General features: G+C 34.0%; 1 protein-coding gene across 4 annotated transcripts in view; it reads right to left on the bottom strand.

The window, feature by feature from the left end:
• The window catches only part of AKAP9 (A-kinase anchoring protein 9), a 188,307-nt gene that overhangs the window by 93,674 nt on the left and 67,951 nt on the right, over positions 1 to 26,682 (bottom strand). For 3 of the 4 annotated variants that reach the window (XM_034667617.1, XM_034667627.1, XM_034667618.1), the window contains 10 exons: positions 25,838 to 25,882; positions 23,189 to 23,242; positions 22,653 to 22,823; positions 21,748 to 21,903; positions 20,701 to 20,898; positions 13,765 to 16,152; positions 9,934 to 10,147; positions 7,755 to 7,834; positions 2,658 to 2,796; positions 1,876 to 1,961 (listed from right to left, as the gene is read on the bottom strand). In XM_034667617.1, the coding sequence (XP_034523508.1) occupies positions 1,876 to 1,961; positions 2,658 to 2,796; positions 7,755 to 7,834; positions 9,934 to 10,147; positions 13,765 to 16,152; positions 20,701 to 20,898; positions 21,748 to 21,903; positions 22,653 to 22,823; positions 23,189 to 23,242; positions 25,838 to 25,882 (3,531 nt within the window). The remainder of the gene's footprint in view (positions 1 to 1,875; positions 1,962 to 2,657; positions 2,797 to 7,754; positions 7,835 to 9,933; positions 10,148 to 13,764; positions 16,153 to 20,700; positions 20,899 to 21,747; positions 21,904 to 22,652; positions 22,824 to 23,188; positions 23,243 to 25,837; positions 25,883 to 26,682) is intronic. The other variant, XM_034667622.1, reaches the window with a different exon arrangement.

The raw sequence follows: 26,682 nt of genomic DNA, 5'->3' as shown, positions 1-26,682 counted from the left end.
CCTACACTATTTAATAGCTTCAACCGTGTACTGCCATAGGAAAAGCAACATTTTTAAAAGAAAGAAAACAAGGAAGTAAGAAAACAGAAAGGAAATCTCACAAGAATTCACTGCTGCTAACTAACTTGAATTTAAATAAAAACTTGGGGGAAAAAGAAATAAGTCATCACTGACTTTTGCCAAAGAAAGCATAGTGAAGTATAAGTCAAGAGCTTGCTTACAATGGGTAGAAGAGAGAGAGGAGATGGGAAGTTCCGGCTGTAGTTTATTCTTTCTTTTAAAGAAAGTGACAAGAGACCACAAAGAAGATGCAGGATTGAGGACGGGTTATGTTCTAAATAGGAGAGATGTGAGGAATGTGTAAGGGGAAAGGACAGAAACAGAGAAAAACAGAGACAAAGGAGCTGAAATCACAGAAGAGAGGGAAGGGACAGGTTATCAATCTTAGAGGAGGCAGAAGGGGATACTAACAAAAGCACAGGAAATAAAATAACCTTGGTTATGAAAAGGAGTAGCATCTTCTCAGACAGAAGGAAAATAAATTAGGGTATTCACAGATTTAAAGAAATACATATGGTCTAGAGGCAGCAGGCTGAGATAACTGATAGCTCTGATACTTGCAGAGAAATAAGCGACAAAGCCAACTGCAAAGAAAAAAGGAGAGTAGAAGTGGAATATATGACTTGAGGAAAAGTTGTGAAGTTGGGGAATATCTACTGAAGGGACTATGAGAGAATAAATCACCTCATAAAAGAACTGTTAAGTGGTGCAGAGGGTCCAGCTTATCTCAGACCATGATTATGTAGTGTCCACCAAACCACATCCACATCTAATTTTCTTAGCAGCCCTCAGAAACCCAAGTATGAGTAGAGAAGGGTCCCTGGAAGCAGGATGAGGGCAGCAGAAAAACAAAAAATCCAAACTACTAAAACTACTGGTAAGGAAATGGTATGATGATTCAGAATAGGGCTCAACATTTTGGCTATGAAGGGAAATAGAAAAGTAAATATTGTAGGGAAATGTAGAGTTAAAGAAGGATTTTTATCTATCCACCTGCCCTCCTATAAAGTTATCTGTAAGATACTAGGGTAGGTTTACAAGTTTTAGAAAAGGCAAGATACAAAGTTTGCTTAACTGCACAGAAAGAGAAAAGGAACGAGGGAAAGGGGGAAGGAGACATAGGGGAAGACAGAAGGTGAGAAAGGGAGGGGAAGAGAAAGAAGAAGACAAACAAGAATTTCAGCTGGAGCATCCCTCATCACCAACAGAACTTCCACTCCCTATCAGTTAAATCTTTTAAATCCACCCAATTAATATAATGACATCAAAGTATCGTAAATAAAGACATAGAGATCCTTCTGAATTTTTTTGTCTACGACATGAAGATTACAACATTTACCTTTGCCAATATATGCTTTTTATCTTCCCGATACAGTTAATAAATTATACTATGCCATCTATACTCTCAGTGAGTTTTACATGTACACATTTCTACAACTACTTGAAAGAAATTAAACATATATAACATGTTAGCTATGTTCTAAACAACTACACTAATTCCATTTTTCTCTAAAACAGACAGAACCACTACTTTAAAACTGTTAAATGTAAAATTAAATACAACTGTTTCACCAAGTTTACAATCTGACATTTTATATTTATTTTACTTTATCAGGATTTCCAAAACTCCCTAAAGGGGTAAATAAGTATTCAACTTGCAGAAATTCCTTTAGCGCACTGAAATTATAAATATGTCACTTTTCCCTCATCTTTACCATGTTCACTTTTTTTAGAAATTCTTGGTTGATGAAGAAGCTTACAAAACAGCACATGATACAATAAATGAAAACATAATACACTTTCTGTTTCACAGACCTTACTTAAACGTGTATGAAGTACCAAGAGTTTGTTGTATTCTTCTGTTACTTTGTTGAGAAGAGTTTGCATATTTTCTTGCAAGTCTAGATGATAAATAAACAATTATAGTAATTTCATTTTACAGTAAAAGTCCGCTTCTTTCAGTAAGTATTATTTATCTATTAATAACTTTAGAAAATTGCCTGGTAGAATACAATTCACATATTTAAGTTACCAAAAATTTCAATCTCATTAATGTAAAAGACCTGCTACAAAGACAACTTGATGATTTCATATTAAAATATGCTAATTTCTTTTGATATTCATTAATTTGTATATTTTGTTCATTACTCATATAAATGGATTGGGTAGAAAACACTTTACCTCCGAAAAAAATACCAAAATATTAACTGACATTACAGTTTGTAAAAATAAATTAATATAGGATTCTTATTAAGAAAGACAATGTAGGTCTTCTTATTCTTTAAAAAAAAAAACCATTGACATAAATGTATTTAATAAATACAATAACTTTCAAAGGTTTTATCTATGGTATAAAATTAAGGAAAGAATTAAGAACAAGGAAAAACATGGGAGAAGAGGAATAAAGGATAAAGAGACAAGGAAACTTGTAGACATCTTTGGTTTTCTTTATATCACAATTATTGCATTACAAAAATAAAAATCTGTATTAAATATATTTCATGAATCCAAAAAGATATTAAGTGACTGAATCATGATTAAAAGTAAAAGTTTATCATTAAGTGACTTAAAAAAATAATGTGGTCAGATTTTATTACCTTGAACTTCGTATCTATAATCTTGCAATTCTAGCTCTTGATGTTCAGAAGTGTGCACACCAGAACTCTCTCTCTCTTCTACATTTGCTTCACATTTTAAAGCAGGAGCATAATGTTCACCAAAGACATTGCAAAAAGTCTATTAACAACAAAATTAGGTATTTTACAGAATTAAAATGTTGATGTCTGCCTTTGAAAGTCATTAAACATTATTTTCCTAAATGCAAAAGACAGTCAAAATGGCACAGAAAAATCAGTAGGAAAACACTCTTCCATACACCCTATCAGTCTACAAAATAAACAGTCAAGTCTAAATCTTTCTTTATACAGAACATGAAATTCTTACAGCAGGAAAATACTGACAATCTTAATTGCACAAAACTATTTTTTCTGCTTCTAATAATGAATATAGCCTGTACTTTATCGTTTTCTAGCTTGGATCCTAGATTGACGTTATCACTGTAATGTTAACTACCCTTAAAAAAACACCAGAAGACAAGGACAGAAGTTAAAAAACGATGACGCCCATAGGAGCACCTGGCTGGCTCAGCTGGTAGAGCATGTGACTCTTGATCTTGGGGTCATGAGGTCAAGCCCCATGTTGGGCATACAGCTTACTTAAAGCATTTAACAAAATACAGCATCCTTTCCTGATTAAAACCCTTCAGAGCGTAGGAATAGAGGGTACACTTCCCAGTCTCATAAAAACCATCTATGAAAAGCCTACAGTGAATATCATTCTCAATGGGGAAAAGCTGGAAGCCTTTCCCTTAAGATCAGGAACACGACAAGGATGCCCACTGTCGCCACTATTATTCAACATAGTACTAGAAGTCCTTGCAACAGCAATCAGACAACAAAAAGGGATCAAAGGTATCCAAATCGGCAAAGAAGAAGTCAAACTGTCTCTCTTCGCAGATGACATGATACTCTATATGGAAAACCCAAAGGAATCCACTCCCAAACTATTAGAAGTTATAGAACAATTCAGTAAGGTGGCAGGATACAAAATCAATGCCCAGAAATCAGTTGCATTTCTATACACGAATAACGAGACTGAAGAAAGAGAAATTAGGGAATCCATCCCATTTACAATAACACCAAAAACCATACGTTACCTTGGAATTAACTTAACCAGAGACGTAAAGGACCTATATGCTAGAAACTATAGATCACTTTTGAAAGATATTGAGGAAGACATAAAAAGATGGAAAAATATTCCATGCTCATGGATCGGTAGAATTAACATAGTTAAAATGTCCATGCTACCCAGAGCAATCTACACTTTCAATGCTATCCCGATCAAAATACCGAGGACATTTTTCAAAGAACTGGAACAAATAGTCCTTAAATTTGTATGGAACCAGAAAAGGCCCCGAATCTCCAAGGAACTGTTGAAAAGGAAAAACAAAGCTGGGGGCATCACAATGCCGGATTTCGAGCTGTACTACAAAGCTGTGATCACAAAGACAGCATGGTACTGGCACAAAAACAGACACATCGACCAATGGAACAGAATAGAGAACCCAGAAATGGACCCTCGGCTCTTTGGGCAACTAATCTTTGATAAAGCAGGAAAAAACATCCGGTGGAAAAAAGACAGTCTCTTCAATAAATGGTGCTGGGAAAATTGGACAGCTACATGCAAAAGAATGAAACTTGACCACTCTCTCACACCATACACAAAAATAAACTCCAAATGGATGAAAGACCTCAATGTGAGACAGGAATCCATCAAAATTCTAGAGGAGAACATAGGCAACAACTTCTATGACATCGGCCAGAGCAACCTTTTTCACGACACATCGCCAAAGGCAAGAGAAATAAAAGATAAAATGAACTTATGGGACTTTATCAGGATAAAGAGCTTCTTGCACAGCCAAGGAAACAGTCAAAAAAACTAAGAGGCAGCCCACGAATGGGAGAATATATTTGCAAATGATGCTACAGATAAAAGACTGGTATCCAAGATCCTACAAAGAACTTCTCAAACTCAATACACGAGAAACAAATAAACAAATCATAAAATGGGCAGAAGATATGAACAGACACTTTTCCAATGAAGACATACAAATGGCTAACAGACACATGAAAAAATGTTCAAAATCATTAGCCATCAGGGAAATTCAAATCAAAACCACACTGAGATACCACCTTACGCCAGTTAGAATGGCAAAGATAGACAAGGCAAGAAACAACAATTGTTGGAGAGGATGTGGAGAAAGGGGATCCCTCCTACATTGTTGGTGGGAATGCAAGTTGGTACAGCCACTCTGGAAAACAGTGTGGAGGTCCCTTAAAAAGTTAAAAATTGAACTACCCTATGACCCAGCCATTGCACTACTGGGTGTTTACCCCAAAGATACAGACGTAGTAAAGAGAAGGGCCATATGCACCCCAATGTTCATAGCTGCATTGTCCACAATAGCCAAATCATGGAAGGAGCCGAGATGCCCTTCAACAGATGACTGGATTAAGAAGCTGTGGTCCATATATACAATGGAATATTACTCAGCTATCAGAAAGAACGAATTCTCAACATTTGCTGCAACATGGACGGCACTGGAGGAGATAATGCTAAGTGAAATAAGTCAAGCAGAGAAAGACAATTATATGATTTCTCTCATCTATGGAACATAAGAACTAGGAAGATCGGTAGGGGAAGAAAGGGATAAAGAAGGGGGGTAATCAGAAGGGGGAATGAAGCATGAGAGACTATGGACTATGAAAAACAAACTGAGGGCTTCAGAGGGTAGGGGGGTGGTAGAATGGGATAGACTGGTGATGGGTAGTAAGGAGGGCACGTATTGCATGGTGCACTGGGTGTTATATGCAACTAATGCATCATCGAACTTTACATCAGAAACCAGGGATGTACTGTATGGTGACTAACATAATATAATAAAAAAACATTAAAATAAAAAAAATAAAGGAAAAAAGAAAGGTTCCACAGAAATTATAATAGATGGAGGCGTCTGGGTGGCTCAGTCAGTTAAATGTCCAATTATTGATTTTGGCACAGGTTGTGATCTGAGGGTCATGATATAGAGCCCCGAGTTGGGCTCAGCAGGGATTCTACATGAGATTCATTCCCTTTACCTCTGCCCCTCGCCCTGCTTCACACACTTGCTTGCTCTCTCTCAAATAAATAAGTCTTTAAAAAAAAGAAATTATATGATGTGGGAGATGGCATCCATATACTTTTCTGTAACATAAAGGCAGTATTCTGTATTTTATACATACAAATAAATTAAAAATATTTGACACATTATCCTGGATTCTCTCCTGAGCAACAAACAATTCTACCATCATTTAAAAACAATATATGACCCATAATAATTTGAGAAGCCCTCAAAATAAAATTTACCTTTGCCCCGTATACAACTGGAAACAACTTCTAGACTTAAAAACCAAATTGATTACTGCTATTTTTTGAGATTTCTTAAAAGTTAAACTATGCTGTCAATAAATTCATTAAATTTTTAGCACAGCTCCTAAGATGGAATTTTACCATGTTAGAGCCCGTAGAAACCCCATTTACAGATGAAGAAACAGACTCAAAAAGATGAAGTAACTAGTCCATGGCAACATCAACATTTAGTGACAAAACCAGGTTTCATGAAGAATCCCAGAGGACCCCTCTATTAGAACAAGATGATTCATATTTCAACTTGAGATTAGAGATCAGGTAAAGAGAATAATGAAAGGAAAGAACATATAATGTCAGTTTATAAATGAACTACTGTGACTTGGGCCCTCTTTGCATTATTTACTGACTAGCAACAATAGATATGAAAGGACAATGCCTGAACCCTTTGACAGAGGTGGAGACTCTTGAGTAGGCCTTAGGGGTGGTTATTTCTCACTTTTTGAGTTTTTTTTGCAAAACATTTTTTGAACAATATTATGGTATTATGGGAAATCAGAATCAGGGGTGCCTGGGTGGCTCAGTTGGTTAAGCATCCAACTGTTGGTTTTAGCTTAAGTCATGATTTCAGGGTCATGAGATCCGTCTCAGGGTTGGGCTCCATGCTCAGTGCAGAGTGCTCAAAATTCTCTCTCCTTCTCCCTCCCCACCCACCCCACTCTCTTGCTCACTCTCAAATAAAGAAAATCTTACCAAAAAAAAAAAAAAATCAGTAAGGTAGCTCTACCTGTCCCAACTAATACCACCCTCCTCCTCCTTCCATTTATAAATATAAAAGCCTGGGACAGAGATCAGGGACAAAACAAAGCATACATTTTAAATTTTGAACTATTTCGAATAGGCAGGAAAAATAATTTATTACCTACCTTAAACAAATAGCAATATTTTGTCATATTATCTCCATGTTTTTTTTTAAAGAAATTGACCATTACCTAGAGATTTGAAGCTCTCTGTTTTAAGTACTGCCTACCCACTTTATTCACCTTTCCCTTTACTGAGAGGTAATTATTCTAACATACAGGCTTTATACTTTTTTCTTTTGAGATTTACTGATATTAATACAGATATCAAACACTGCTAAATGGAGTTCCACTGAGTGGAGGTAACGCAATTTATTTATTACCATTATTCATAGTAATCTGAGTTGTTTCCCATTTTTAACCTGAAGATACTTTAGCAATGAACAGATCTGGTTGTGCACAAATGCTTGGGCTATGGGATATATACAACTGCAAAAATAGACCATGCCAATCTGCTTCTCAGGTAGTACTTTCCCAGTAGCAGTATATAAGAGCTTCTATTTCACCCCATCTTCACAAATATAATTATACCTGGTAAAATTAGAGTTTTTAGTTTTTGGCAATCTGAAGTGTGAAATTGATCTCACTGGCCTTGTGCAATCTCCCCAGGCAAGTCATCAGATACACTCAACCACCAAGTGGCAGGGGCAGGAAACAGACCTGTCTGGGGTTCTAGTGGTCCATTCCTTTTTGTATTAGGTATACCTTTTGTCTGTTCACTGCTAAGATAATTTACTTCAATTTCTTTTGTTTCAAAAGATTATCAGGAAACATTTAAATGTTTATTTTAAACTTAAAAACAAACTTTCTAAGCACAGTTCTGAAGTATAGCAGTTCTTGTCTAAAAGTACTTTTTAACTAATATCTTACCTGTGTAAAATAAGAACATTCTTCAGACACTGCCTTGCGTAGTTTTCCAATGAGCATTTGTAAAGGCTTCGCTTCACCACCTAACAGAACCAGATACTGCATTAAACATTTAATTCACATTCTTAAGTACTATTATCATATTAAACCTATATCAACTGGAAGCTTCCTTTACAATAAGATTAGTTTTAAATTCTTTATCTTTCAAAGTTATTTTCCACTGCTCAATGTTAACTGCTTCAGATAATTTGTAAAATTCTGTTTATATCTTACAAATTGGTATAAAGCAGTAACTTACAAATTTTTTTACTACTACCAAATACGAGAAATACATCACATATCATAACCTATTTATACATCCATGGAAAACTGAAACAAGAATTTCACAAATCATTATCTGCCCTTTCTACATGCTATACACTATTGTTTCCTGTTCTCCTGTACTTTTATTTATTAAAAAAAATGCTGGTCATTACTCACTAACTTCATCAACCATTAGCAGAACAATTAATTAACTTATAGTTGAAAATCACTGGACATTAATAAAAACAATACACACTTAACATCTTATTACATTCAAACCTAAAGAACTCCTTCAGTGAAAAGTATGATATCTTATTTAAGTCACTCTTTAAATTCTCTCTGTTCAATACAGCCACTGGAAAAACTTATGAACCACCTCATTCTCAAAAGCAGATGTCAAGGGTGAAAGCCTAGAGATATCTTGAACAAAGGAAATCTAGTTCACTGAGTGATTAAATAATTATTAAAGATAAAAGTTAACTGCAACTAGTCTTCTATTTCAGGTTCTTTATATGTTCCTGCTTCCCACAGTGCCATCTTAGTCTTTTGGCCCACACAGCAGTCTCCCAGGACATCGCATTCTTTTCTCTGGCTTCAAATGATCTTTTGATTTCCAAATCTTTATCACAGGCCCAAACCTCCCTCTTGTGTTTTGGACTTCTATTTTTAACTACCTACTAGANTAACGCCGGGATCACGCCCTGAGCCGAAGGCAGACGCTTAACCGCTGTGCCACCCAGGCGCCCCTAAAAGTCAATAGGTATTTTCAACTCAGTATGTAACAAACTGAATTTATTATTTTTCCCACAGATCTGCTCTGCATCCTCTATGACTACAGTCATTTTCAATCCAATTACCCAAGCTAGAAACTTAGGAATCACTTTCAATTTTTCCCCTTTTCTCCTCATATTAACTGCCGACTGCCGCCTACCTCTTTTAACTCTTAAACGTTTCTGTTATAAATATTATTATTAGCAGAATTACTGCCAAAGTTGCTTAACTGGTCTTCCCACCACTAATCACCTACCCCACTTTGCCCCATGGTTTTACTGTAAAATAAAAATTTTACTGTTACTCCCACTACTTAAAATCCTACAAGTCTTATTACCAATAGCATAAGGCTTACTCTTCAGTCAAGAGTATATAAAGCCTTTTCTAACCAAGCTCCTTTCAGTCTTTCCAGCTTTATCTCCCACTACTTTCTCATATAACTTGAACTCTCAATTCTCCAAAATGGATAACAATCTCTCACAAGTCTGTGTTTAAGACTCAGGAACCTTCCCTAAAATTCTAACTTCCCTCCTCCTGCCTGCCACCTCAGCCTACTCATCCTCTCAGAAAGTATGAAACTTTTCTCCTTTCTTCTTCCATTCCTTCTAGTCATTCTTCTATTACAGTAATTGTCCTGTTGTTTTCTAAGAATTTATTTTATATTGCTTTCCCACTTGACTGTAACTTATGGGGGGAGATGATTCAGTGATTTTAAATTTCTCAAGCACTTAAAAAAATGTGCAATGATTATATGAACAAATGAATCCAGGACTGGGGTACACAGTTACCTTCCTCTATGGTAAGGTAGAGGTACCTTCCTCTAAGACAAGGACAAAATTATGAAATGGTGGGTGAGCTCTAAGTGATATTTATTTCACAGTACTTATAATTTTTTTTAGAAACCATTTGCCCAGGGAGTGCCTGGGTGGCTCAGTCAGTTAAGCATCTGCCTTCAGTTTGGGTCATAATCTTGGGGTCCTGGGATCGAGCCCCGCATCGGCTCTCTGCTCAGCGGGGAGTCTGCTTTTCCCTCTTCCTCTGTGCTCTCTCTCAGATAAATAAATAAAATCTTAAAAAAAAAGAAAAAAGAAAAAAAGAAACCATTTACCTGTTTCTTGTGTTTTTATATTCTGTAGCTCTTGCTGGTGTATTTCCTGAAGTTCCTTTATCTTTTCCTCTTGGGCAGAAATAAGTTCCTCCTTAAGACTACAAAGAGCTTTATCTTTTTCATTTTCCATATATTCACGAACTTGATCCACATGTGTTGAATAAACCAGAGAGAGGCATATACGCTGAGCTTCCATCTGTAGCCTTAAATCATTCTTAAAGTGAATGTATGTACACATTAGAACATTTTTAAATGATTTAAAACTTTAAAATAATTTAACTTCTGTTTTTTTCATATACTGACTACAAGGGGGAAATACATAAAATTATAGTTTAAAACTTCATGTAAGATAAGTCTAATTTTTTTCTCACTTCATCCTATTGCACTGATATACCTATCTTTTCCAAGGAAAGTGGCATAATATTGTCATTACCTTAACTTTATGGTAAATTTTGATATATGGTACAGTTTCGTATGGCCTCATCTTTGCTTTTCATTTAAAAGTATTTTAAATATACAGAAATGCAAAGAATAATGTAATAAACACTTAAGTACTCATACCCCAATTTAACAAATACAATTATTTTGTCTTTTTTTCCCCTATTTCTCTCCTTTCTACATACTTTTTTGGTTTAGAAAGAAAACAAAATTTAATCTACTATGTTCCCATTCTTCCTTCTCCAGAGGCAAACATTATCACAAATTTGCAACAAGACCACTGAATTTCTTATACTATCACTTTTCAGTACCTATAAATAATACATTATATTTTATGTTTCTAAGAATTTACATAAATGGTGCAAAATGGTATTTATTTTGCAAATCACCCTTCTCATTCAAAATACTTGAGATAGATCCATGTAGATACAGATTAATTTATTTTAACTGTGGTATAGTATCTATGAATACATGAAAATTTGTCAACTTCCTCCTTGGAGATCAACTGGATTATTTCTAATTTGTTGATTTTTCAAAAATACTGCACTAAATTCTTACAGATATGTCCCTATACAAATACACGAGCATGTCCCTAGTAGAGTGGATCCCAAACTTTAGCAGGCATCAGAATAACCTGGAGTGCTTATTAAAACAGAATGCTGGGCCCTTTCCCCAGAGTTTCCGGTTTAGGAAGTCTGGTGTGGGGCCCCCAAATTGGAATTTTACCCTGGTTTCAAGTGCTGCTGATATTGCTAGTCAGAGACCATACTTCTGAGAACCAACTAGAAATGTAACTGCTGGGTCATAGGTAATGTACGCTGAATGTATTAAATTTTACCAAATTATGTTTTATATAATTGTGACAATTTACACTGATATTAATAGCATATGTGAGTATTCATCTCCCCACACTTTCTACTGTGGGACTCATTTTGCCAATCTGATGGGTATAAAATATTACCTTATTGTTATATCAATTTATAAGGTTGAAAGTATCTTTTCATGTTTACTAGCCAATTAGCTTGGTTGTAAGAGCAAAGCATTTTTGGGGGAGTCAGCATTATTTCTAAGCATATTTAGATTGCTCCGAGATATTACTACTGTATAAATTATCACTCTATTTCTTCTGTGAGCTTCCCTCTACACACACATATTTTACTCCCCTTTGTCTTGGTAGTGACAATGGGAAGGGACAGTTTACAGGTTTGCCTCCCTTTACTTTATATAAGTTAATGTCAACGAGAAGGTATTTGAACGTCAATGAAAATGTCTTTAGCAGAAAAACACAATTCTTACTGAGAAAATTTGACCATTTTGACAGCTTCAAATTCAGCTCCTCTCTCAATAATGGCTTTTTAAAAAAATCTAAATGATCTCTGGCATTTTTAGGAGTAATTAAGTTAAAACCACATTATGTTTATGAAGACTATTCCAGATAGTTAACAAAGCATTAATAGTTATGCAACTTGATTTTTTAAACTCTATTTAGGTATTTAAAATGTAAAATATCTTCACATTTGATGTAAGATCATAAATGTGAATATACATATAGTCCCCAACTTACAATGGTTTGACTTAGGATTTTTTTTACTTTACAAGATAAAGTGTAAAGGTGATACGCACTCAGTAGAAACTATACTTCAAATTTTTAATTTTAATCTTTTCCTGGGCTAAATATATGGTATGATACTCTCTTGTGATGCCGGGCAGCAGCAGGGAGCCAGAGCTCCCAGTCAGCCACACGATCATGAGGATGAACAAACAATAAATTACAACCATTCTTACCCACTCAAGCATTGTTTTTCACTTTCAGTATAGTATTCAATAAATTACTTGAGATATTTAACACTTCATTATAAAATAGGCTTTATGTTAGATGATTTTGCCCAACTATAGGCTAATATAAGTGTTCTGAGCATGTTTAAGGTAGACTAAGTTAAGCTACGAAGCTCAGTAGGTTAAGTGCATTAACTTCATTTTCAACTTAAGATATTTCAATTAACAATAGGTTTACTGTAATGTAACTCCATCATAAGATCTATATTTATTAGAAATAAAAAGAGAACATTTTCCAAAGGTTTCCTACTGCATATAGAATAAAATATCAACTTCTTAAAAAGTCTATAAGGCTCTCCAAGATCTTGTCTCTTCTTTCTTTTTTCAAACTCTTTTTCTTCCACTCTCCTGCTTTCAAACTCTACTGAACACACCTTCATTCAGTTCCTCAAACTCACCTATGTCTTCACAACTGCTCTAATTTGCATGTGGTAAGCTCCACCTTGGTCTTTCAGATCTCAGTTCAAATGTCAATTCCTCCAAGAGGCCTTTCCTGACCATCCTATTTAATGTTGCCACCACCACTACCCATCATTCTTTATCACGTTATGCGCTTTATTTTCTTTATAGAACTTACCACTACTTCTAACTACTCTACTTGTTCCCTTGTCTACTATCTGCTTCCCTGACTACAATATATTCTTTCTCTCAGAGAGCTCTCCTGCTCTCTTGCTTACTAGTATACCTGGCTAGAGATTCAATAAATACTTGTTGCATAGATTACGAAACAAAGTTTTACCTAACAGCATTACACAAGATATCTAGTAGAATTTTCCAGTTATTTCTAATATCAGTATACAACAAATATATTTGTCAAGAGAGATATATTATTACTCATTATATGCATTCTTTAGTTACAGTTAGAATTAATACTTTTTACCCCTTCAGCTTTACATAGTACTCTAAGAGAATTCTAGGACTGAAGTTGAGATTTTTTTTCAAGGAAATATATAATGTTGTACCTACTGAATAAGTAAATATAAAGTACTGAAAAGTTTTAAGAGTTAATTTTTAGTTGTGGAACTTTGAAAATACCAATACAAAACAAAATGCTGAAACCAAGCTTTGAAATTACAACAAAATATTACAAAATAACTTTTTTGAAGTCCAGATTTTCAACAAAATTATTGAAACTCTTGCCTCTCCAAAGAAAGTATGGAACCATTCCTATGCTTTCATTTCCTTAACAGAATATATAACATAAATTAACTGAAAGAAAGGCAACAGTGTTTAAGAAAAAAATAGATATAAACAATGATAGCTGGGATGCCTGGGATTGAGTCCCGCATGGGGCTCCCTGCTCAGCCGGGAGCCTGTTCTTCCCTCTGTCTGCCACTCCCCTTGCTTGTGCTCACTTGCTCTCTCTCTCTGTGACAAATAAATAAAATCTTAAAAAAAAAAAAAAAGCAATGATAGCTGATAGGCCCAAATGAGAATTACATTATAGGGTTCATTTTCATTATCTTGTAAGATTAACTGTGTTTTAGGAAGATTAAAACATTTTTTGCATGAACATTTTCACTATGCTTTAACATCTACATAAATAAGTAAACATACCTGTTCTGATTTAAGTACACTGAGCTCCCACTGAAGTTTATCATTTCTACTGGGTTCAGTTGTCCCAAGTGATGATCCATTTGTCACTAATGGCAAGTGATCCAAAAACAACTGTTCTTGCTTGCCTTCTTTTCCAACAGTCCTATTTTCAAAAGGAATTTTATCTTCCTCCATTATTTTTGATTCTTCAACAAAATCTTTATTTATTTTAGAAATTGACCCTCCAGAATCCTTGCCTGTCATAGTCACAACCCCATCTTTTAAAGAGTCTAACTGAACATCACACACATTTACATTTTCTGTCTGTTTATGGTTAATGATGATTTCTAGCTCTCTACATCTCAATAAAACTTGCTCTTTCTCTTGCTTTAAAGACTTCACTTCTTCACTCAGAAAACTAATCTCACCATGTTTCTGTTTTAATTGTTCAGAAAGATCAGACAATCTCTCTGACAGTTCTAACTTTTCTCGCTTTGTTACCTCAAGTTTTTCCATAAGTTCTGTTGTATCTTTCTCAACAACCTCAACGGTTTCCAATGGCTCTCCTATGAAAGTTTTGTCATCATCAAAGACTGAACTTTTCATTTTTACCACAGCTGGATTTATTCTTTGCAAATGATGAAGCTCTTCACTCAGTGTTTTAAGCTTATTTTTATACTCTACTTCTTGTTTGTTTTTGCTGTCTTCTAAGTCAGTTTTTACCTTGAGAAGGCAAGCATAGTCCTCCTGTAACTCCTGATAGTTAACTTCAAAGTTTTTTTCAGCAAATGAAAAAGTGTTCCTCTGCCTTTCAATCTCTTCAGTTAGCTGAATACATTGTTTTTTGAGGTCCTCATTTTCCTCTGTAAGTATTTCTATTTCTTTTTGCCAGTTACAGTCTTGGGATTTGGACTTAATGGAGTCTATGAAAATTAATCTTTCTTCTTGGTTAACAGGAGTATACATTTTCAACCTGTCTTCAAGGGCTTTCTTTTCATCTTTAAGAGTGCAATTCTCTGCTTCAAGTTGTGTAAATTTTTCTTGAAGGTTATCCTCTTTTTCCTTGATTTGTTTCTCCAATAATTCAGTTTTAAGTTGTAATTCTTGAACTTCTTGCTCAAGTGTACCCTTTTCCTTTTCTTCTTGCCTGAGTATTTCAATTTCTTTTCGAAGTTCATTGATTTGAAGAGTCATTTCCTCTGATTTTGAATTCACAAGGGACTGCTGTAAATCTTTTAGTTTTGAAATTTCCAAAATTAATTGATTTTGCTTAGTTATCAAACTGTCTTTTTCAAACTGCATGGTTTCTATCTTTTGACTCATTTCATTCTGTAAGCCATCAATCTGCTGTTTGTAGTGAATGCCTAAATTATCTTTTAGTTTCTCAATATTTATTCGATGTTCAATTTCTAAATCTTCTTTCAGTTTGGAAAGTTCTTCTTCATGACTAAACAGAAGCTGTGTCCTCAGCCTCTCTAATTCAGCTTCTTGCGATTCAGCCATTCTGTCTAATACAGCATTCTTTTCTCTTTCTAACATTTCAAGTTTTATCTTGTAATTTGTAACTTCTGCTTCATGTTTTAATTCTAGCTCTTTTCTGGATTCAGATGCAGAAACAATCTCAGCTTTCAAGTCTTCCACTGTACTAAGGGACTTGTGCGCTTCACTGAGTTTACTTTCTTGTTCAGCTATTGTCTGTCTAGCTCTCTGAATCTGTTCCCTTGAAAAGCTCAATTCTTCAAAAAGGTCTTCAAGCTGTCTCTGCAGAGCGGACTTTTCTCCTGAAATTACTCCTAGTTCTTCCTTGAGTTTTTCTTTTTGAGAGTTAGTGTCTTGCAATTTTACATTCAGTTCATTTATTGCTATATTCATTAACTTTATTTGATCTTCATTAACTGTAATACTTGGATATGATCTTAAAGCATTCTCCATTTCTCCCTTATGTCGTATTTTAAGTTCATCTATCTGTGACATGTGTTGTTTTATTAACTCCTGTTTCATCTGTACTATCTGCTGCCCATACATCTCATCCAGCTCTGCCCGGAGCTGTTCTAACTTTCTTTGTGTTTCTTGTTCCATTCTTTGTAGAATATCAGTTTCAAATTGGCTATCTTTATGATTTTTCTTCTGAAGTTCTTCAACTGTCCCCATTAATTGTTTTATTTCCTCAGAACACTGTCTTTCTTTTTGCTTGGAATTAGTCAGCTCTAATTTCATATTCTTAACCTCTTGGTTCTTTTGTACAACCTGTTCTTGTAATTCTTCCAGTAATTTATCAGCAGCTGTGACTTTATCCATTAGCTCTAGAGTTTTTTTTTCATCTTCTATTATTTTTCTATTTAATTCTTCAATGATTGCATCCTTTTCCTGTATTTCTTTATTTGAGCTTTCTACTTTTTTGTCTTGTTCCTTTAGAAAGAAAAAATGAAAATATGAAAATGACATTTTTAGTTCCTGGCAACTTACATTGCTTAACCTCAACACCAAAAGACTGAGAGAAGTCTGGTTTTGTTTTGTTAATAATTCTACAAAAAGTAACTGCAAGGCTTGCCCCTTAATTTTTCCCAAGTCAATGAGACAAGACCTGTGTACCCAACACTATTTGTGAGCAAACACTACAACAGTGTTGGAATTCCTGGAAGAAAGAAATTCTTCTTACACTGCTATGGTTAAAAATATTAATTTCAAAATTAGTATGATTAAAATGTCTATACCATTACATTTTCTTATTAACTGATGAACATTCTAAGAACTTAATATTTTCTGTAGCTACAGTACTATGTACTCTTATAATTCCTTCCATGTATTCTAGTGACTCGAAGCTGTTTGATGGGCAAGTGCTATGAAAAGACTAAAACAGTAACAAAAACAGGTTCCTATGGGTCTGCCTTAACTTCACTCTTGTGGCTAAGTAAATCAAAAATTTAGGGATATCCAACACCTAAGTAGCTAAACCTCAAACAACATGCAAGACAACTACACCATTTATGGCACATCAACTTGACCCTAGACTTGGGGTTTGAATAGAAATTTGAAAGAAGGACAGATATTTTCTTCCAGTTCTGACTTGGGCCTCTATTTTCGAACTGTATATAAGTCTAAATCTAGGACATAAGTCAAGGCACATCTGTAATCACAACCATTCTTAAGAGCGTTATAGCAGAAGCCCTAGAAACAAAGTTGTGACTCTGTTACTTAGTTGCCTAAATAGTTTAGGGCTGAGGTCCCAAATACAAAGAAAGTACAATCTACTGAGTGGAACAGAATATAAGTAGGTAAGTAAAATCACCTTACTGAGACAGGAGTCCCAGGCTAGGAGGACTTAAAGGCACCTTGAATGAATATATTCACATATCTAAAGAAAAAATGTCAAAGCCTAGAGAAAGGAAAGCCTGAGAGAGTTGGCAGTACTTATTTCAGCACAGTACAGGGAAGAAAACCAAGATGCCTTGAGACTGAAAATTCTGATCCCTCTGGGAAAGCCATATCTAATGTAGAAAGCAATGTAAGGGGTTGTAGCAAACAGAATTAAGGAATCTCAATCCACAAGCATGACTTTCCTACTGTGAGATGATGCATCAAGTTATCATAGCCTAATGCTTCGGAAATACGACTCCAATATCCTTTGATCTCAAGCTCACTAAATAACCTCCTATTCTTATTATTTGGCTTTCCAAATTCATTTCCCATGGAAAGAAAGTAAAATCCAATGAACTTGAAGAATACATTCAAGTGATAATTATTTCTCACTGTAAATTAATCATCTTATATTCAAGGGTTTAAACATTAGCCTCTTCAACTTGAAAAATCTGAGCTTATCTCTGAGACAGCTCAAGTCTCACCTGATGGAAGATAAAAACCAGACTTCTCAGCATACAAGTCAAAGGCCAGATTCTGCACTATATAAATTAACTAGGGCAATGAATGTCATTCTGTGAAGCCTCTTGAGCAAAATCCTATCAGCTTTTATCTTGGTATCATATATTCCATCCAATGTCACTGTAAATTATTACCAAGTGCTGAGCCTTCTGACTTTAATTTCTGTACTACAATATGACATTTAAATCCATTTAATCTCTTATATCTCAGTGTTTTCATCTGTAAAATAAATGTAATATTTATCCTATGTCATGGACTATGCTTGAAGCTAAAATAAAATAAATATATTAATGTATTTTATGCTCACTGTACTATGTACAACTGTAATACCTTACATACTAGAAATCATCTATAAGGCACCTATAAGAAACCTATAAGAAAGTAAAATTAGTTCAGGAGGTCAACTTCAGTTGCATTATTAAATGAGTAATTAGTCTTGAAATGTTAACACTGTTATAAAATCTGTAATACTTCTATTTCCTGATTTTCAATTGGGGGGAGGAACCCTCATAAAGCACTTAATTCAAAATTGTCCAACATGTGATATTAACTGCAAACAACAATAATTCTTCATTCAACTATTAAATAATACAAACTCATGGCTCATTTTTCTTAGTACTGTTTATTTCAAAATATAAGGTTTTAAATACCATTTATTTTGTGTTGCAAAAGACAGCTCTGTGGTTGAAGATACAATCCCTGTATTTTTGGAAACAGACCTGAGGGAGTGGGGAGTAAGAGACTTCCTGCCTGTGACCACTGTACCATGGGAAGGTCAGAGGATTAGGGACAATGACAATGAGGCTGGAATCAAGTGTAGTTGTCTAGGGGACCACAACCATTTCAACTATCACCCTAACGCTCTAGCCCCTCAGCTGTGCTGATGAACTATTACTCCAGGGTATTCATGAAAAGTTTAAAAAAAAAAAAAAGGAGAAATTAAATATATATATATTTATATATATCTAAACAAAGAAGTAACTGATGATATAAGTACTCTGCTAACATTCAAATAAAGATTATTCCCCCCATGAAAATGAATTATTTAAATTTTAAATACTTTGAAATAATACTGCCTACTGAATATAATAAATGCAATAAAATCCAACTCGTAGGCTCTTCTAACTAAGGCCTAAACTATCTTTCTACACTTCCTCCTGTAAAGACTCACTTTCAAAGACTATTTGTAGTTAAACCATTTTTTGTTACTTAGACATTTTTAACGTGTTTCAGCCTGGATTTTTATATACACTCCATCCTCTACCCAAAATGTCCTTCCTATCTATCAGCTCAGATTCATAATGTATTTGCTTATTTACCAAATGAATATTTATTAGCTGCTAATGTGCCATACATTATGCCTACTGCTGAGAAAACAAAATATCACAGAGAAATTATTCCAAATTACAGATTTGCCTCAAATATCATCTCCCCTTAAAGCCTACCCTAAGTCACTTCCCTTATGAAGCCAGACCTACTCAAAACACTTTTTACCTATGCTTACCCTTGTTTTGTGCTATCTTGTATACATGCTATACTAAACCATGAGGTCCAGTGAAGAAAAGGGCACATTTTAGGCATCATTATCTTTTGCAAGGGCCCCGTACAAAACAGGCGTTCTGTAAACATCTATCTAATGATTTTTCAATTATCTTGGTTGCAAAGCATACTGTTTCATTATTTCAGTATTGTAAGTTTGTATGTTTCCTATTTTCCTAAGAGTACAGTCTCTGGAATCAGACTACCTAGGTTTGAAAATTGGCTCTACCAACTATTACCTTTGTGATTAGGCAATTTACTTCCTTTGTCTTGATCTCTCCATCTGTAAAATGGGGGTGAAGACAGAACCTCTATCTCATAAGGTTATTACAATGATTCAATGAGTTAATATGTGTAAGATGCTTTGAATATTGCCTGGCACCAGGTAAACAAAAATAAATGCTAATCACTTTATTATTATCCAAACAAAATTCTTGTCTTGGTTATTTCTCAACTTCTCGCAGAACAACTAAGTGTGTAAAAAGTACCATATTATAGGTACAGTCTTTCTTCATTATTCAGATTCCCTACTTGAGAATCCATCTTCTTGCTAAAATTTATTTGTAGCCCCAAAATCAATACTCACAGTCATTTGTAGAAATGCACAGAGCAACAAAAACTTTGAGTTGCTGGATATGCATGCTTCCAAAGCTGACATCAAACAAGGTAACTACACTCTGACTTCATGTTTTCGCTCATCAGGAGAGCATGGATGGAGAAGAAGAGGATGGACACAACAGGGGGCAGCGCAGTATAGCACAAGAAATATGGTTCTGGGCCAGCTATATGGATCTGAATCACAACTCTGACAAGTGGCAGTAGGGCAGCCTCAACACTTGTGAACCTCACTCTCTTTTGAAAAATAAGCAAAATATAATCTACCACGATGAGTGTTTTTAGGATTTAAGACTATAATCTATGAGATATGTTATGTGTGTATGTATATATGTATGTAAATACAATCCCTAGGACATATGTGTACATGTGTATAAACACATATATGCATACATATGCATGTACGTATGTACATACAAACAAATATAAACATATAAAATAGATATATTTCCCTTTTTTCCCCCCTATGAGCACTTATTTGCTAAATAAGAGTTCCAGGCAACCCTATAAAACATAACTACCATAAATAGAAAATCCACTGTAGTTTTTTCTAATTAAAATCCATAAAATTTCATTTTGTCATGGAAATATTATCAGAATTTCATAACCACTGCTAAAATAAGTAGAAATACCTTTAGGTGGAAAAAAAAAAAAAAGAATGGAAATTCTGTTTATAAATTTAGATTCTCCTGAGAACTCACTTTAACACAGGCTGATCACTTCCACTCAGTAATGAGTATTATCTTAAAAACTATTATTGTGAGACTCCCAATTGCTTTTGAAAGAACTTGTTTTTCATAAAGAGCTTTTCTTAATTATGAAATTTTGTAATTCATGTACATAACAAAAAGGATAAAAAGTTGTATAAAAAACTTCAATTATAAAGCTGTTATACATTGGCTGACTTCCTTAAAATAAACATACCATTTCATATGCTCTAATTTTCTCTTGCAAGAAACTAATTTGCATTTTGAAGTCTTCTTTCTTTTTTTGATAATCTTCTAATAAATGGTCTTGTTCTTCCAGCTGTTGCTGATGAGTGAGGATCTGTTGTTTCGCTTGTAATAAATCTGCAGCTGTGCTACTATGAGTGCTGTTTCTTAGAGTTTCACTAGCCTGTAACTTGAAAACAGAAGAAACCCCCAAGTTAAATTCTGAAGAGATTGCACTAAGGAAGAGATACCTTTTGGGGTATTACTCAGCCCATAACTGCTCTCTGGGAAATTTGCTAGACTCACAGGCTTGAAACTCCAGTAAACATGGTGCCACGGCTTATCAGATGATTGTGGGCACATTATCCAAGCCAAACCAATAAGATTATTTTTCCCGTCATAAAATAGAGAAAGTAGTCTAGTGAGATAGCTAAGACTAAGGCAGACATGCAGAAAGAAACGAGGCCTAAAAGACAGTACTTCCAGATGACTTTTCAATTTGTGATTCTAATCCCTTTCAGAAGTCTGGCTATATTTTCACTCTGAATTCTGTAGGATAAGCTTGTATTCTTACATTAACTTCCTTCCTTTCTGCTTAAGCTATCTCAAATTATTTTCTGTACTTGCCATCAGAAACTTTGATTAATACCATTAGATTCTTATGGATCTGATTAAAGGTAAATGGAACACATTCTGCCTAGTTACCATTTTAGAAACTAAAATGAAATCATAGCAGGGTTGGCAAAAGGTAGGTTGTGACTACATATTAATTTCTGCAAAAATCTACCCAATCAGACTTAAAAGATTTTGTAGGCTTTCAATATATAGACAAGGGAGAAGTACAGAGAAAATAACAGCAAGAAACCACGCAAGAACTAGGAGTTAAACTCTTGGTTAACAGGTATTCACATATTTCCAACATGATACATAATAAGCAAATGGATTTTAAATAAACTTAGATTTGTGCTGAAAATTATAGCACTTTAAAAAAATTCATTATTAAAAATCTAATAAATTTTGTTCTATTAGTAATACTTACATGTTGGAACTGAATCTGTAATTTTTGACTTTGTTCTGTCAACTCTAAGAACTCTCTCATTGTCTCATCCTTTTCTCTCCTTGCTTGTTGTAAATTAGCTGTGAGCTGGGTTATGATGCCATCTCTCTGTTTAATGGCAGCTTCAAATTCTTGTAACTAAAAGACATCAGTGAAAATAAAAAGTGCCAGACTTATTTTTGAAACAAAATTGATTATTACTCTAGGTAACTACTCTTCAGAAATACAATATTCAAAATGCACTGACAGAATTATGATAATTTGTAAGTAACCTTATCCATTCTTGTCCATATATGAAAGATTAGCTTGCAGAAATTGGCTTTACTTCCAAATCAATTTAAAAAAAATTACTAGGTCTAACTTGTCCATTTATCTGCTTCAAGAAGGACAAGTGCCTTTATATCTAGGCATGCCCAAATCTGTTCCTAAGCAACATCATCATAGACATGTTCAATTCTCACTTGTTTCTGGAGAGGATGAAACTAAAATGTATTCTGTTATTCTCATCAATGGCCTTTTCCACCTTGTTTTCGTAACTGACTGCCACAAACAACAGATGTCATTTTAACCACAAGCAGTTACTTTTACAAGGACTCGTTGACATTTTTAATGAGTTTAGGTCATCATATTCTGATGTGGTTTGCACCATAATTTTCTCTCAGGCTAATTACAAAAACATCTATCCTACTGAAGTGATTTCAGCCTAGCTATCTCATAAAGTTAAAAGATTAAGCAAGGTTGTTTGCCATATGCAGAAGGACAAATATGATGGGATGACTTACGTTACTATATGAAAACCTTATCTTTAAAGAATGTATGTATATCATCATTCAAACGTCCTACTTTTGTCTCAGTAACAAAACAAAGGCCACATAAAGTACACATACCTGCTGCAGTCCATCAGTCCCATAGGTGGCTCTCATTTCTTCTAGTTCTCTGTTCAGCTCTTCAATCTCATGCTGTTTGCCAGCCAATTCATTTTCCATCATCTCTAGGTGGGTTTGATTGTATTGTGCTCCATGTTCAGAATAAGAATCATCAGCACCAAATTCTTCTTCCTAAATCAATCCAAGATTTTTAATAATTCATACTAACAACATTCCTCAGGAAGAGGGATTTAAACACTGAATTCCATAGCAATATCCACTTTAAAATATCACTCATCACCTAAGAGTTTACTGGAATGACAACCTACTTTGTTATTATTGTGATATACACCTTAAAAGCAAAAACAAGATATTGCAAAATCTGTTACAATTGAGCTTTTATAACAAAAGGTGGCTAATTTTATTTTGTTAAACATTAAAAGCATTTAGAAATCACACACAGAAAGAAGTACATGCAGGAAAAAGCTTTGTTAGTAAGCCAGATGGTTTTAAATAGTATAAAACATTAGTATCGTGAGTAGTTTTAAATACTGTACCCTTAATAAATTTGTAGGCTTTTCTTTTATCACCACAAAACTGCAACCATTTACCTGTACAAAAACAATTTCCTGATATATTATGATATTAGATAGAATTTTATTTAAAGCTAACAATTATAATTCTGCTAACTGTATTCATGCATATCTTATGCACAGGGAAAATGCCTCATTGGCAAAAATAGACACAACGATTAAATTTAAATCTATAAAAGACATTATGATCATTTCAAATGCCAGTGACTCTCAAAACATTTGAGTGCTTACAATGCAGAACACAGTACTGCACATTGTCATTTAAGTGAATTAAAGTTCTAAGTGCAGTTTCTATTTTGTCTTCAGGGGGTAATTATAAACCTCAAGTTACTAAATGCTCTTCTACAAAATCCTGCCTTATAATCGTTTAAATAACTGTTTTTTGATTAAGATCTATTCATTTTAAGTAAAATTGTTTACTGGTGCAAATTCACTGAAGGTTGGTAATCAGGTCAAGAAGTATGAGATGAATAGGTGAGGAACACTCCCCCAACTTCCCCTGGGGAAATGATAGCCATGCCAACCCTGACTGATGCAGAGATTTTCCATAACATATTATTGCCTCTATCACAGACATTTGATGATGGGAGGAAGAAGGATGACAGAATACATCTCCTGGTTTGACCTCATGGGAGATTAATTTCCAATCAATTAATCTATTTAATAGTACCCATCAACAGATGAATGGATAAAGAAGATGTGTGTGCATGCGTCTATATATGTATGTGTGTGTGTGTGTGTATGGTGGAAAATTACTCAGCCATAAAAACAAATGAAATCTTGCCATTTGTGACAAAATGGATAAGTGAAGTAAGTCAGAGAAAGGGGCGCCTGGCTAGCTCAGTTGGTAGAGCATCTGACACTTGATCTTGCGGTCATGAGGTCGAGCTCCACATTGGCCGTAGAGATCACATACATACATACATACATAAATAAATATTTTTAAAAAGTCAGACACAGAAAGACAAATACCGTATGATTTCACTTGTATGTGGAATCTACAAAACAAAACAAACAAAACAGAAACAGACTCATAAATACAGAGAAAAGACTAGACTGGTGGTTGCCAGTGGAGAGGGAACGTAGGACAATGGGTGAAATAGGCAAAGGGGAGTAAGAGGTACAAACTTCCAACTATAAAATAAATAAGCCATGGGGATGTGGAATATCCTGCAGCATAGGGAATATAGTTAATATTATAATAATTTTGTATGGTAACAGGTGGTAACTACACTTACTGTGGGAGCATTTTGTAATGTATGTAATTGTCAAATTACTGTTGTACACCTGAAACTAAATAATATTCTATATCAACTATACTTCCATTTAAAAATAATGAATACAACAATTTTTTTAAGTTCAGTCAGCCAACATATAGTACATCATTAGTTTTTGATGTTGTGTTCAACGATTCATTAGCTGTGTATAACATCCAGTGCTCATCACAACACATGTCCTCCTTAATTTTTTAAAAAAGAATATAGCCATGATAGAAAGAAAAAAGCAGTGTTGCTTTCATATATGAAGTCACAAGGCCAGATTCTCTGAATTGTAAGTTGTGATTTTAAACTGAGATATTTCCCCTACAGGCAACTTTATGTAGCATAAATCAGGTACCAATTTCTTTACTCAACCCTGCTCAATTATTTTCCTGACCAGATTACTAGTAAGTATATTCCCAGCTTTTAAGCACATTAAACTTTGGAAGTATCAAAGTTTTTACTCCCATTTGCAATTCAAAACAGTAATCAGTTCACTTAAAAACATGAAGTTATCTTTTTTTTTTTTGTATTGGAGACCTACAATATATTAAAAACATATGGAATACACTGAGTTGCTGAACCATTTAGAGTAAGGAACAATTTTCCATATCCTCAAATTCTGGACCAAAGAAATGACAATGATATCTAAAACAATAAGAAAAAGATAACAGTATGACATATATTTATTAATAACACATAAAGAAGGTATTTCCTAATGTGGCCAATGCCTACATTAGCTTTTATCACCTAAATTAAAAATCACTATTGTAGCATTACTTTCAACAAATGAATTTATGTAATTATATAGAATTCAAGCATTTGTAAAAAGCATTACTCAGAATGTGAAATAGTCTGAATAATAAAATATTTACTGTGTTGAATATGGATACCTTACGATGATCATTAATCCTAGAATCTCATATCATTTTCCTAAACTTAAAGGCCTCTATTTAATTAAGGCCCAAGCTATTCAAACAGATTTAAGACCTTAGTTAATAATCTGAAAAAAATATATAGAGAAAAACAGCCTTCAGGTTTTCTAGGTCATTTACATTTTATTTTGTTATGCTATACTTCCTTATATTTATACATTCATTATATTTATAATTTTATTTATAATTATATTTATATTTTATATATTTTATAAATAAAATTTTATAAATAAATATAAATTTTATAAATAAATTTTATAAATAAAATTTTATTTAAAAATATAAATATAAATTATATTTATAATTTATAATTCATTGTATTTATAAGAATACATAAGCATGTAAGTTACAAGAAATAAAGTATTAGTTTCAAAAATAATACATAAAAAGTCAATCTACATAATATTACTTATTCTTACCTCTGAACTATAATCGTCTGCCGTAGTTGAAATTTCACTTTCTGGCTAAAACAAAAATAAAAACCAATTATATTAAGGCCTTTCCCCCCGCAAACATTGTACTTTATTAACCTATTACTATTAGTAACATATGATAGAAAATGCACATAAAAATATCACTAAAAAAAAGTAAAAATTATTCAAACATTTAAAAAAATTTTTTAAGTATGTGGATTTTATTCTATTCATTTTTTTTTAAAGTAAGCTCTATGCCCTACATGGGGCTTGAACTTACAACCGCGAGATCAAAAGTCACAAGCTCTACCAACTAAGCCAGCCACACGCCCCAAACCTTTAAAATTTTCACTCTATGAATCACAATGGCTAACTAACACATCTGATATTTATCATAAGGCATTTTTCTAAATATAAACATATCAAGAGGTACTTTCACACAAGGTCTTACCTACATTACAAATCATTTGTAAGATAAAAGCACCAAATAACATATCATCCCTGTAATTCTTATGTCTCTTTTAAATAAAAGAAAGTCTTAAAATGTTAACTCAAAAGAGTTCAATTTCTTCAAAAAGAAAAATCATCGGCGCAGCTGGCTCAGTTGGTAGAGTATGTGACTCTTGATCCCAGGATCGTGAGTCCAAACCCCACATTGGGCTTAGAGATTACTTAAAAAAAAAAAAAAGGTAAAAAAGAATCACCAAATCTTGATGCTAGGAATGTAGTAACAACTTGAAGAAAAATAACAACCTTCGTTGTCATTAGCACCTATACAGCTTCTAAAACACTTTCTAAGTCATTCCTGTTTCATTCTTATATCCCTGGGATTTGGGTATGAAGTGAGTGGC

Source organism: Ailuropoda melanoleuca, chromosome 1 (genome assembly GCF_002007445.2).
Source record: "Ailuropoda melanoleuca isolate Jingjing chromosome 1, ASM200744v2, whole genome shotgun sequence".
In the NCBI taxonomy this organism is placed as follows: Eukaryota; Metazoa; Chordata; class Mammalia; order Carnivora; family Ursidae; genus Ailuropoda; species Ailuropoda melanoleuca.
This window is presented reverse-complemented; position numbering and strand designations above follow the sequence as displayed.